Source organism: Myotis brandtii, unplaced genomic scaffold (genome assembly GCF_000412655.1).
Source record: "Myotis brandtii unplaced genomic scaffold, ASM41265v1 scaffold305, whole genome shotgun sequence".
NCBI lineage: Eukaryota > Metazoa > Chordata > Mammalia > Chiroptera > Vespertilionidae > Myotis > Myotis brandtii.
In genome coordinates, this window is record NW_005361652.1 from 3812917 (window position 1) to 3825010 (window position 12094).

Here is a 12094-nt window from a genome sequence, read left to right on the forward strand (position 1 = left end):
CACCTCCTACCGGACTCAATGCGCTTTTCTCTTTCCTTCTAGTTGTAGAATTTCCACTCAGCCAGCCTTCCTGTGGTTCTGGATGATATTCGTTTTGTCTTTTAGTTGTAGTTTTAATGTGGTTGTGCGCAGCAGCAAGTTCAGGTGTTTACCTATGCCGCCATCTTGGTTCACACCTTGGTTTTTTTTAATATATAATAATACTAGAGACCCGGTGCACGAATTCGTGCACAGGTGGGGTCCCTTGGCCTGGCCGGCTATTGGGCCAATCAGGGCTAGCCAGCCAGGGAAGGGATCATGGGAGGTTGGCTGGCCATGGGAGGTTGGCTGTGGGAGCACATTGACTACCAGGGGGCAGCTCCTGCATTGAGCGTCTGCCCCCTGATGGTCAGTGCGCGTCATAGTGACTGGTCTTAACAGTCACTTAGGCTTTTATATATATAGATACTTCATTTTATAGCTGCGTAGTTCCATATGGTATGATGGATTTTACAACTTTTAGGTTTTTCTTGTTGTCATTTAAAAATATATTTTCATTGATTTCAGAGAGAAAGGGAGAAGTAGAGAGAGATAGAAACATTAATGATGAGAGAGAATCATTGATGATTTGCTTCCTGCACGCCCCCTACTGGGGATTGAGCCCAAAACCTAGGAATGTGCCCTGACCAGGAATCAAACCATGAGCTCCTTGTTCATAGGTCAACACTCAACCACTGAGCTACACTGGCCCAGCAACTTTTAGTTTATATTGGCCTGAATAATTATCTCATTTTTCAATTGGCTTAGTTTTCTATGAACCTATTGCTATTTTTTCCCCAGATCCTTTAAAAGCTTTGTCAAACATTCATCAATATTCTCCATATGCTTAAAAACTTGAGTTCAGTTTTTCCCCTGAAGACCTTTTCCTACGAGTTTTCCATCCTAGGCTCCCGAGGTCTTCTGCATGGCTGTTATCCTGGGACCCCCTTTGCTGTTCTGTCCTGTCTCCCCTGTTTCTTAGATCCCCTGTCTTCCTTTTTCTGGTTACACCTCATTTAGCTGGAGTACAACCTCCGTTAGCTTCCTGAGGAAGGGTGCCTAGGAGGTAAAGTTTTAGTGTCTTGGCATGTCTGTAAATGTCTTTTTTCTTTCCTGACATATGACTGAGATTTTTCTAGATTTCAAATTCTGGGTTTGAATCATTTGCCTTTATAAATATGAAGATATGGTTTCATTGTTATCTAGCCTCCAATGTCGTAGATATTCTCTCCCCTCTTTTTTTTCCTCTAGAAGCTTTTAGGGAGTCTCTTTATCCCTGAAACTTCATGACCACGTAGGATTTTTAGGAGGGCTATTATTTTTTTTTTTAACCAGAAGGCCCCTTCACTCCTTTTAAAATTTATTTTTATTGAGATATTATTGACATATAGCATTGGTAAATTTAAGGTGTAAATGTGTTGATTTGATACATTTATATATTACAATATGATTATAGTTCCCTTCACTATTAATACCTATTTCCATATGAGAAAAGGAATCTCAGTCTCTATTTTATAAATGAAGATACCGAGGCTTGAGCTCATACCGTGGAGAGGCTGTATTTCATATTTACTTACCCACTATCTTCCAGGTCTGACTCAGTTTTTCAATTTCTTGTCCTTCCAGGACCTCAGTGACATTTGAATCTTGTTTTCAAAAATAAAAAATTATTTACCCACCAGCCAGTAAACAACAATTGAACCAAGTTTTTCTTTAAATCACCAACCTCAAAATTTGAAAAATACGTTCAGTATTGATAGGCATATATTATATTGCATTTATGTGATATAGCAAAAGTGATAAAGTGTAGCCTTAATTGATTTTTACCCTCTAAGGCAGCACTGTTTTTTGGTATAACTTCCCCTTCTATACATAATTTTGGGATTGTTTGAAAATACAGTGGACCTAGAATACATGTATTTTAAACACAAAAGGACCTAGCAAATCAGACAATGTGTCCTGTTGTGGCAGCAACAAGCTTGTATTTGACTTGTGTTCACCAGGAGGAAATGAAGGAGCCGACTAAACTATGCTATAGTTGGTACCTGGTTATATATAGAAATACATGGGCTTGCATCAGGAAGTTATAGGTAGGAATAGAATCATAGCATCTGAGTAGTAAATTAAGAATTGCTGCCAGGAGAAATTCACAGAAATGGAAGATTATTGTATTCCATACTATATATAGAATAATCTTAGATTGTACATACAAATAAAATACCTTTCCTGTTCATTCATGCCTTCTTTCAGTAATAATTATTGAGCAACTATTATGTGCCAGACTAAGGATACAACTCTAAGCCTTCCTGCAGCTTACTGTTTGGAATACAATGGATTATGTCCTTCTGTAAGGTGAAAGGGCAGGGATCATGTTTCTTATATTACTTTATTAGTTTGCTAGGGCTTCCATAACAAAATACCACAAACTAGGTGGCTTAAACAACAGAAATTTATTTCTTCATAGTTCTGAAGGCAATGTCTGAGATCAAGATGTTGGCAATTTAGCCCAGCCAGTGTGGCTCAGTGGTTGAGAGTCTACCTATGAACCAGGAGGTCATGGTTCAATTACTGGTCAGGGCACATGTCCGGGTTGCAGGCTCCATCCTCAGTGTGGGGCATGCAGGAGGCAGCTGATCAATGATTCTCCTTCATCATTGATGTTTCTATCTCTCTCTTCCTCTCCCTTCCTCTCTGAAATCGATAAAAATATTCAAAGACCTTATCTCCAAATACAGTCACACTCTGAGGTACTGGGAGTTAGGGCTTCAATATGTGAATTGGAGGGGAGGGTTACAATGCGGTCCATAACAATCACTCAGCATAAATAATCATCTGTGTAACTTGTTAGTTTTGCCTGTGTAATAATAGTGTTTTCTTCCTAGTACTATGAAGTATTCCTTCGACAGTCCCCATTGGAGCCCTGCCTTCTGTTTCATGAAGGTGGACACTGGCGTGAGCTCACAGTCCGCACCAATAGCCAAGGGCACACAATGGCCATCATTACTTTCCATCCCCAGGAATTAAGTCAGGTGAGACTCACAGGATGATACTGGGCAGCTTCCATAGCAACCCCTACCACTACTGTGCTACAGTTGGCTTTTGGAAGTTTCAGAGCAGATAGCAGGAACTGCACATCCACAGAATATCTGTGTGGGTTGGGAAGAGGGGTTGATAATGCTCACAGCATTATCAAACCATGGAGACTGAGGCCAGGTTACCAAGTTAATTATCATGTGAGGACCCCTAAGTATTTTCATAAGAATTTGGCCCATGGAAGTTAGTAGGTGCTCTACTAAATCCAAAAACCAATTCAATAGAGACTAGAATATAGTCAAAATGTCATAACCCAAAAATTACTTTACATTTGTAATGCACTTGGAGCTTTCAAACATTCACACGTTAAAATATTCCTGTACTTGTGTGATCATCTTAACCCACTTGTGAAGTACATGGGAGAAGGAGAGGTACAGTGGGGCCTTGACTTACGAGTGTCCCGACTAACGAGTTTTTCGAGATACGAGCCGTCTCTCGGCCGATTTTTTGCTTTGAGTTGCGAGCTAAAATTCGGGTTACGAGCCAGCTTCAGATACCCCACTGCTAGTTGGCGCAGAGAACGTCACAGTGAACGCCACAACATCAGCCCAGCATCACGTGTCTCACTCGTTCACTTTAATGATTTGACATACGAGTAATTTGAGTTACGAGCTCCGTCACGGAACGAATTAAACTCGTAAGTCAAGGCCCCACTGTATTGTCATCCTCATTTCACAAATGGGCAAATGGAGGCATATAAGTACCCAAGGTTACAGAGCCAGAAAATAGCCAGGCTAGGGTTTGAACCCAAGTCATTAATTCCTGGCCTTTTAACTCTATAGCTCCAACATAGTTTATTGTGATATATCCTTGTGTTAAGCTAATGGTTAGACTCTGTAGTGATGTAGGCATTGTAAAATGTTCTGAACTCAAATAAAGGACTCAGTTACCATGCTCCTTCTCTTCCTAGCACTTTTCATTCTCCTATCACTCATGTCCTCTGAGGTGGTGTTTGGGTGAGTGGTTGGGATGTTTGAAATGGAGAAGTATGAAGGGAATTGAAAGGTTATTGCTTCTTTGTGATGGGACAAAAGCTTAGTTTAGCTCCTGTTTACAAGAATAACTCACACTTTCTTTAAAGGGGCTCAGACTAGAGAAAGTGTGTATCTATGTTATAGGATTTGTCAAAAGCCAGCAAGGAAAGCGATGCTTCTACTGAGATGTGAAAATAAATTATTTTTTGTCCTATAGAACATTGCTTTATGTTAAGTGTTATTTATAATAGGATTAGAGAAATGTGCCCTCTTGTGTGACTACTGCAGGGCTGATGATTGTGGAGCCAGGAGAGAAAACTTGTCAGAGATGAGTCTTTGCTTGATCCCTAATTTTGTGGTCTGGGCAGGAGGAGCTCTGTGTTCAGAAGGAAACTGTAAAGGAGTTTTTCATCAGAGGTCCAGGAGCAGTCTGTAACTTGACATCACTGTACTTCCAGGAAAGGTAAATCTGGGACAGCCAAACAAGCACGAGGCAGATGGCTTGCCATAGTCTGGGTTGGGGATTGCTGTGGCAGGGCTGCTGATTATGGTGGATCAGGGCTAAGTGGTATTGGTCCTCATACACCATGCAGGTCCAGGAACCCAGGCCAGACTGTAGATGAGAGAGTGTTTGCATGTATCTCCATCCCATGAGAGGGGAACTCCTACAGAGCTCTCAGGGCCATGCCATAGAGCGTGTGCCTCCTAAATGAGATGCTAGGGCCTCCCTCTCCAACCAACCACTAGAGAGAAAATGGTCTACCATTCCAAGATGCTTTTTTAAAAATTCTTTTCCAGCACCAGGACCCGTTGCAGCCATCAGCAGTCCCCCTTCCAGCTCCTTTTTGGGGAACCCCACATCTTTGAAGAGCTCTTGGGCTTGAAGGTCCGCATCTCTCCAGATGCCTTTTTCCAAATTAACACTGCTGGTGCAGAGATGCTGTATCGGACCATAGGGAAGCTGAGTGGAGTGAACTCTAACACCATCCTCCTTGATATCTGCTGTGGAACTGGTAAGTGGTAGCCCAGGGCCGAATCTACATGCTGTCTAGCTCCCAAACTCCATTCACCCAGCACATTAGGTCTGGGGTGGGGAGGTGATGGTAGTGGTGCAGGCATAAACTCATTAGTTTAAAACCCTAAAATACCCTCCTCTCATTCTCTCTTACTTCCCTAGGTGTGATTGGTCTCTCTCTGGCTAAATATACCTCCCAGGTCCTTGGGATTGAATTGGTGGAGCAGGCGGTAGAGGACGCCAGGTGGACTGCAGCCTTCAATGGTACACTGCTCTCAGTCTGGGGAAAAATGAAGAGCTACAGTTGTTTCTATGCTATGAAAACTGTTACTTGGGGGAAAGGGCTTATACTGTATCCATGACCTGTGGGGAGTAAGAGAGGGTGTTCTGGAGTGGTCAGAGTTGGGTCCTGATGGTTTTCTGAAAGATCCCAATAGCTAAATCTTTTCTTCTGTCTAGAAGCAGAGCCTGAGGGAAGAAATAAGCCTAACTGATAGCAGGGGAACTTGTCACAACTTTGGATAATATAGAAGAGCCTCTTGACATTAGACTCATGAGGCACCAGAACATAATACAATAGGTTTCAAACTATTTTTAGCAACAGAATCTTTTCTTTGAACAAAATCTTATGCCAAACTGCAATATAGAAAACGGATCTTTTTGTCCCCCTACCACACCTTCACACAACTCTGGTGGCTCTGTGTGAAAACCTTCAATAACAGAAAAGCACTTGAGTAAAAGTCAAGGTTCTCTTCTTGGAATAGGTCCTTATGTGCTGTGTGAGTCACACAATTACAAAATAACACTGTCTAGCCTCTCAAGCGGAAAGGCTTATTGAGATATTGCAAGGGAAAGCACGTTGGAAAAATGAAGCAGGTCCAGAAGCATTTCTTTCATTGTTATTCAGAGGTATGCTAGGTCCAAAGGGAGATGGCAGAGCCCTGGCTCCTGTACATTTCTATAAAGCTAAAGCTCCTTGCACCTCACTGGTGGGCATGAGTTTTCATTTATGTCATGTGGGCCTCTCTTCTGCAGGCATCACCAACTGTGAATTCTACGCTGGTCAAGCAGAGAAGATTTTGCCACAGCTGCTAAAGTCAAAGGAAAATGGGCAGTTAATTGTTGCTGTGGTAAACCCAGCCCGGGCAGGACTGCGTAAGGATGAATAGCTTTCCTGCTTTAGAACTGGTTGGATGTTCCCATGATGTTCCCTAGCTTTAGCCCCATTCCCACACCACGTTAACGGTGCCCCCATTGGACTGGCTCTGAACCATTTTTCTCCTCTATTCCTCACCAATTCTAGGTGCTGGCCAGTTGAGAGTTTGTGATAACCCAGATCATGATAGTTTAATTATATTAATAGCAATGTCTTTCTGCCTTCAGATTACCAGGTGGTTCAAGCCATTCGAAACTGCAGGGCCATCTGCACACTAGTTTTTATTTCCTGCAAGCCCTATGGTGAAACCACTAGGAACATCATTGAGTGAGTCTTGACGTCTTTTTTAACTTATTTTTTTCCTGATGATCAAAGTAATTCATGCTTATTTTGAGGAATTTGGAAAATAATGACACTAAGAGTCAATTATAGGGTTCAGTCTTGGGTGAGGCAAGTGAAGCAACTTACTTCTGTTTATAACTTAAAGGATGCCCAAAATCTCAGTAATTGAGATTCATTTTTAATGTCATATTTTTAAAAATAAAAATTAGTACACAAATCGATGATGACCAAAATATTAAGATTGTTTAGAAAGGTGAGATCCACTCTTACACTTGCTGAACCTTGCCTCATTCACCTTACCCTAATCTTGGCCCTGGTTCCAATAAAACTTTATTGATAAAATAGGCAGCCAACTTGCAGGCCATAATTTTCTAATTTGATTTTCCAAAATATTGCATAAAAATATTATGTGTCTTGATTACTGAGTTGTTTGGTTTTTTTGGCATCCTATTAAATTTTGCATCCAAAGTGAATGCGTCTTACTTCATCTTAGTTCTGGCCCTGGTCAATTATTTTGATTTTTTTGAAATGTTGTCTTCTTGTAATCTCTCTCTCTTTTTTTCTCTCTCTCCCTTTCTCCTCCCTCTTTTTATATAAATAATACAATTTATTTGTAATATGCAAACCACATAGGTGGGTATAAAGTACATATGATATGATTGGATAAAAAAGTGAGATTTAAAGGTAAATGAATTGAAGGGATTAAGCAAATTCAAACAAACACACAAAAAATCCACCCTCACAGACACAGACAGTAGTATGGTGATTACCAGAGGGAAGGGAGTAGGGGAGGTAGAAGGGATAAATGGTGATGGAAGGAGACTTGAGTTGGGGTGGTGAACACACAATACGATGTACAGATAATATATTATAGAATTGTACACCTGAAACCTGTATAATTTTATTAACTAATGTCACCCAATAAATTCAATAACAGTAATTTAAAACTGAAAATAAAAGTAAGTGAATTGAGCTTTGAAGTCAATGAGCTAGAAAAAGAACAATAAACCTAGAGGAAACTGAAGGAATAAATCAATAATGTTAAAAAATCCAGAAATTAATTAACTACAAAACCAAATCCTGTGGACTCAACAAATAAACAAGTAGGTATTATTGGAAAAATAAAATAAAATAGATATATAAACCAAATTAAGAATATAAAGGACTAAAACATAAAAATGTAGTCTTAAATGAGAAAATGAGCATAACTAGTAATATGAAGACATTTTAAAAAATGATAAGAAGTACTTTGTACAACTCCTTGCAATACATTTGAAAGCCAAGATGGGTGATTTTCTGGGAAAATGCAATGGCTAATACTAATTCCAGAAGATATAGTAAATCTAAATAGATCAGTAACCATGGAAACAAAATTGGGAAAGTTGTGAAAGAGCTTCTTCTACCCCAAATGATAGCATGGGGCCCATGTGTTTCCAGTCTTATTTCCTTGTCTACTCTTGCACATTTACTCTTCCATTTATACTTTATTTTTATTATTCTGTTTAATTTTTTAAAAATATATGATAAAGGCAGCATTTCAAATCAATGGGAAAAAGATGGACTATTCAATAAATGACAATGGACAACTGGCAAGCCATGGTGAAAAGAAAAGTTGGATATGTGTCTCATACTGTATACCAGGATACATTATAAAGGAGTTAGAGATTTAATGTAAAAAGGGAAAACCATAAGTGTACCCTAGGAAATCATAGAATTTCTTTATAATCTTGGAGTGCAGCAGCCCTTTCTAACTATGAAAATTCAGAAGCCATATAACAAAAATTTGTTAAATTTGGCTACATACAGAGTAACTTCTTTCTTTATTATACCATGTACAGAAATGAATTCAAAATGGATCGTAGAACTAAATGTAAGAGCTAAAACATGGGTGTGAATCATTGGGACCTTGGGTTAGGCAAAGCTTTCTTAGATATGACGTCAAAAACCCAAACAATGACAACAACAAATAAATAAAAACACATGGGGCGGCCGGTTGGCTCAGTTGGTTAGAGCATGGTGCTAATAAATAAAAACACATAAATAAATAAGTCTTGTGTGTGTGTATATGTCTGTAATTGAACATCATCAAGGTTAAAAAAAACTTTTGTGCTGCAAACCCTTTCATAATTCACAAACATTTATAATATTTTCTTTTCATATCCTCTGTTCATTTTTCTTTTGGGCTGTGGTTCTTGTCCTTATCGATTTCCAGGAATTTGTTATAAATTAAAGAAAAAAAGGCTTTGTCTTTGATGTGAACTGCAATTTATTTCCAGTGTGTATGTGTTCTCCTGTCTTTGCTTTTGGTGCTTTTTATCATACAAGTTATTAATTTTTTAAACTGTTTTACTGAGATATAATTCACATATCATATAGATCACCTATTTATATAGTTTATTGGTTTTCCAGAGTTGTGCATCTGTCACAACAATTGTGGAACATTTTCGTTAAGCCAAGAAGATATCATGCACCCCATTTCTCCCCAAACCCCACCATCCTCACCCTAGGCAACCACAAATCTAGTTTTTCTCTAGTGATTTGCCTAGTCTGAACATTTTCTACCAATGGAATCATACAATATGTGGCCTTTTGTGTCTGGATTCTGGATACCAGTCCCTTAACAGATAAATAATTTGCAAATATTTTCTCTTATTCTGTGGATTCTCTATTAACTTTCTTGACGGTATCCTTTGAAGCCCAGAGTATTTAATTATGAATATGTCCAGGTTGGTTTTTTATTGTGCCTTGTGATTTTGGTTTTAAGGTACGTTACTAAGTGAAAGTAGCCAGGTGTGCAAAAATTGTTTATGTAATAGTAAACTATCTGTGAAAAAAGGGCAAAGGATGAAGATAGTAGAGATTTGTATTTGCTTGTATATGCATAGAGAAACTCTGAAGTTATATAAGAAACTGATGACAGTAGTTATCTCTGGTGGGGGAAAACTGCAGAGATGGGAGTCACAGGTGGGAAGGAGACTTTACAGTATACCTTTCTATGTTATTTCATTTTCAAATAAAATGAAAATATTCATTGTGAAAAACAGGTTTTAAAATGCAGTTATTAAGAGCAAACCTAGGATTCTGCTAACATTCATATTGCATAAAACAATAAACATGGCCTCAAAAAGGCAAGAAATAATTATTTTGAAAAGCTAGTATATGCATATGGTAGAAAAAATTCAGTGAGTCTCTTTTTTACTTCTGACCCCTTGTCCTTCAGATATCACCACTCATACCAGTTTCTTGTGTAGTCTACCAGAGATATTCTGTGACTATGCAAGTGTTTGTATGTGTATACATGTACATGTATGTGTACATACCATCCCTCTCTCTTTAAAACAATAGAAACAGACTGTTAACACTGTCTGCACCATGCTTTTCAGTTAACAAAAGATTTTGGTGATTTTCCCACAGTGATGTAGAATCTGCATCAATACTTATAGGTCTACTTGATTTTTAAAATAGGCTGTACAGTTTCTTTCTCTCAAAAAGTCCAAAACACATATGAAGTTTTACTGAAAACAATAAAATACAGAAACACCAGATTCTCATTTTAAAGTAAAATTGACAGCATTTTCCATAACTTTCCTAGTACTGCACCATTCTTATCACTATTAAAAAACAAAACCAAGTTCCAGAACTTAAATAATTAACGAACTTGTTGTAAACATTCTTCTCACAAATATGTCATTTAGCTAGTCCCTTACTAATGAATTTTAAGGTTGTTTGTACTCTATTTTTACCACCATTTTTCAGTGAATATCCTTGTACATATATTTTTGCACATATGTGGAATGTTATGTGATGAATAAGTAAGTGTATGTGATAGTATATGTATTAGATAAATCCCTTATGTGGAATTGCCAGGTTAAAGGATCTATATACTCTTAACATTTCCATATGTTTTATTCCCCCCTTTTAATTAAATTTATTGGGGTGACATTGGTTAATATGATCATATAGGTTTTAGGTGTGGGTTTCTATGTTACAAGATCTGTACATTGCACTGTGCGTCCACCACCCAAAGTCAAATCTTCTCCCATCACTATATGTTAGGACCCCATTCACTCCCTATCCCAGTGATGGCGAACCTTTTGAGCTCGGCGTGTCAGCATTTTGAAAAACCCTAACTTAACTCTGGTGCCGTGTCACATATAGAAATTTTTTGATATTTGCAACCATAGTAAAACAAAGACTTATATTTTTGATATTTATTTTATATATTTAAATGCCATTTAACAAAGAAAAATCAACCAAAAAAATGAGTTCGCGTGTCATCTCTGACACACGTGTCATAGGTTTGCCATCACTGCCCTATCCCCTTCCTTCTGGCAACCACCACACTGCTGTTTGTGTTCATGAGTTTCAGTTTTATATCCCTCATATGAGTGAAATCATATGGTTCCTAGCTTTTTCTGACTGACATTTCACTTAGCATAATATTCTCAAGGTCCATCGACATTGTTGCAAATGGCAGTATTTCATCCTTTTTTATGGCTGAATATTATTCCATTGTGTATATGTACCACTTCTTTTTATCCAGTCCTCTATCAAAGGACACTTGGATTGTTTCCATGTATTGGCCACTGCAAATAATGCTGCAATGAACATAGGGGTACATATATATACCCAGGAGAGGGATTGCTGGGTCATAAGTTGGTTCTATTCTTAATTTTTTTGAGGAATCGCCAGACTGCTTTCCATAGTGGTTGTACCAGTCTACATTCCCATCAGCAATGAATGAGAGTTTCCTTTTTTCCACAACCTCGCCAACATTTATTGCTTGTCTTGTTGCTAATCTCCAGTCTAACAGGTGTGAGATGGTATTTCATTATAGTTTTGATTTGTATTTCCCTAATTGCCAGTGTGGTCAAACATCTTTTCATATATCTGTTGGCTCTTTGTATGTCTTCTTGGGAGAGGTGTCTGTTCAGGTCCTCTGCCCACTTTTTGATTGGGTTGTTGTCTGGTGTTGAGTTTTATGAATTCTTTTTTAAAAAAATATATATTTTATTGATTTTTTTCAGAGAGGAAGGGAGAGGGATAGAGAGTTAGAAACATGATGAGAGAGAAACATTTGATCATCTGCCTCCTGCACGCCCCCTACTGGGGATTGTGCCTGCAACCAAGGTACATGCCCTTGACAGTTTGGGGAATTGAGGTTGCCATGGAAGCAGAAAAGCAAGTCTGTGACTTGTCAGGAGGGGGCGCTGTATAATCACCTCTTCACGGGCTGCCAGGAAGGGAAACTGAGGCAGTGGTTTGACCAGGGGCCTGGAAGGGGTGGGGGGAGAACCCAGGAAATATGTCCTTGTCCCCAGGTCAATGCTGGGAGGTGTGTCTCCCATAGATAGTTAGCTTTGCCTGCAGGAGACACACATTGATTGGGTCCCTACTGTGCCAGCCACTGTGCTCTGTGCTGTCTGAAAGGCATTAGAAGCCATAGAGCAGCCGTGGGCAAACTACGGCCCCCGGGCCGGATCCGGCCCGTTTGAA

General features: G+C 39.0%; 1 protein-coding gene across 1 annotated transcript in view; it reads left to right on the top strand.

Moving 5' to 3' along the window:
- TRMT2B (tRNA methyltransferase 2 homolog B) overlaps positions 1-12094 on the top strand; it is a 67765-nt gene that overhangs the window by 32792 nt on the left and 22879 nt on the right. The window contains exons 7-12 of the mRNA XM_005869887.2: positions 2901-3047; positions 4454-4548; positions 4884-5098; positions 5263-5364; positions 6136-6255; positions 6484-6583. Coding sequence (XP_005869949.1) covers positions 2901-3047; positions 4454-4548; positions 4884-5098; positions 5263-5364; positions 6136-6255; positions 6484-6583 — 779 coding nt within the window. The remainder of the gene's footprint in view (positions 1-2900; positions 3048-4453; positions 4549-4883; positions 5099-5262; positions 5365-6135; positions 6256-6483; positions 6584-12094) is intronic.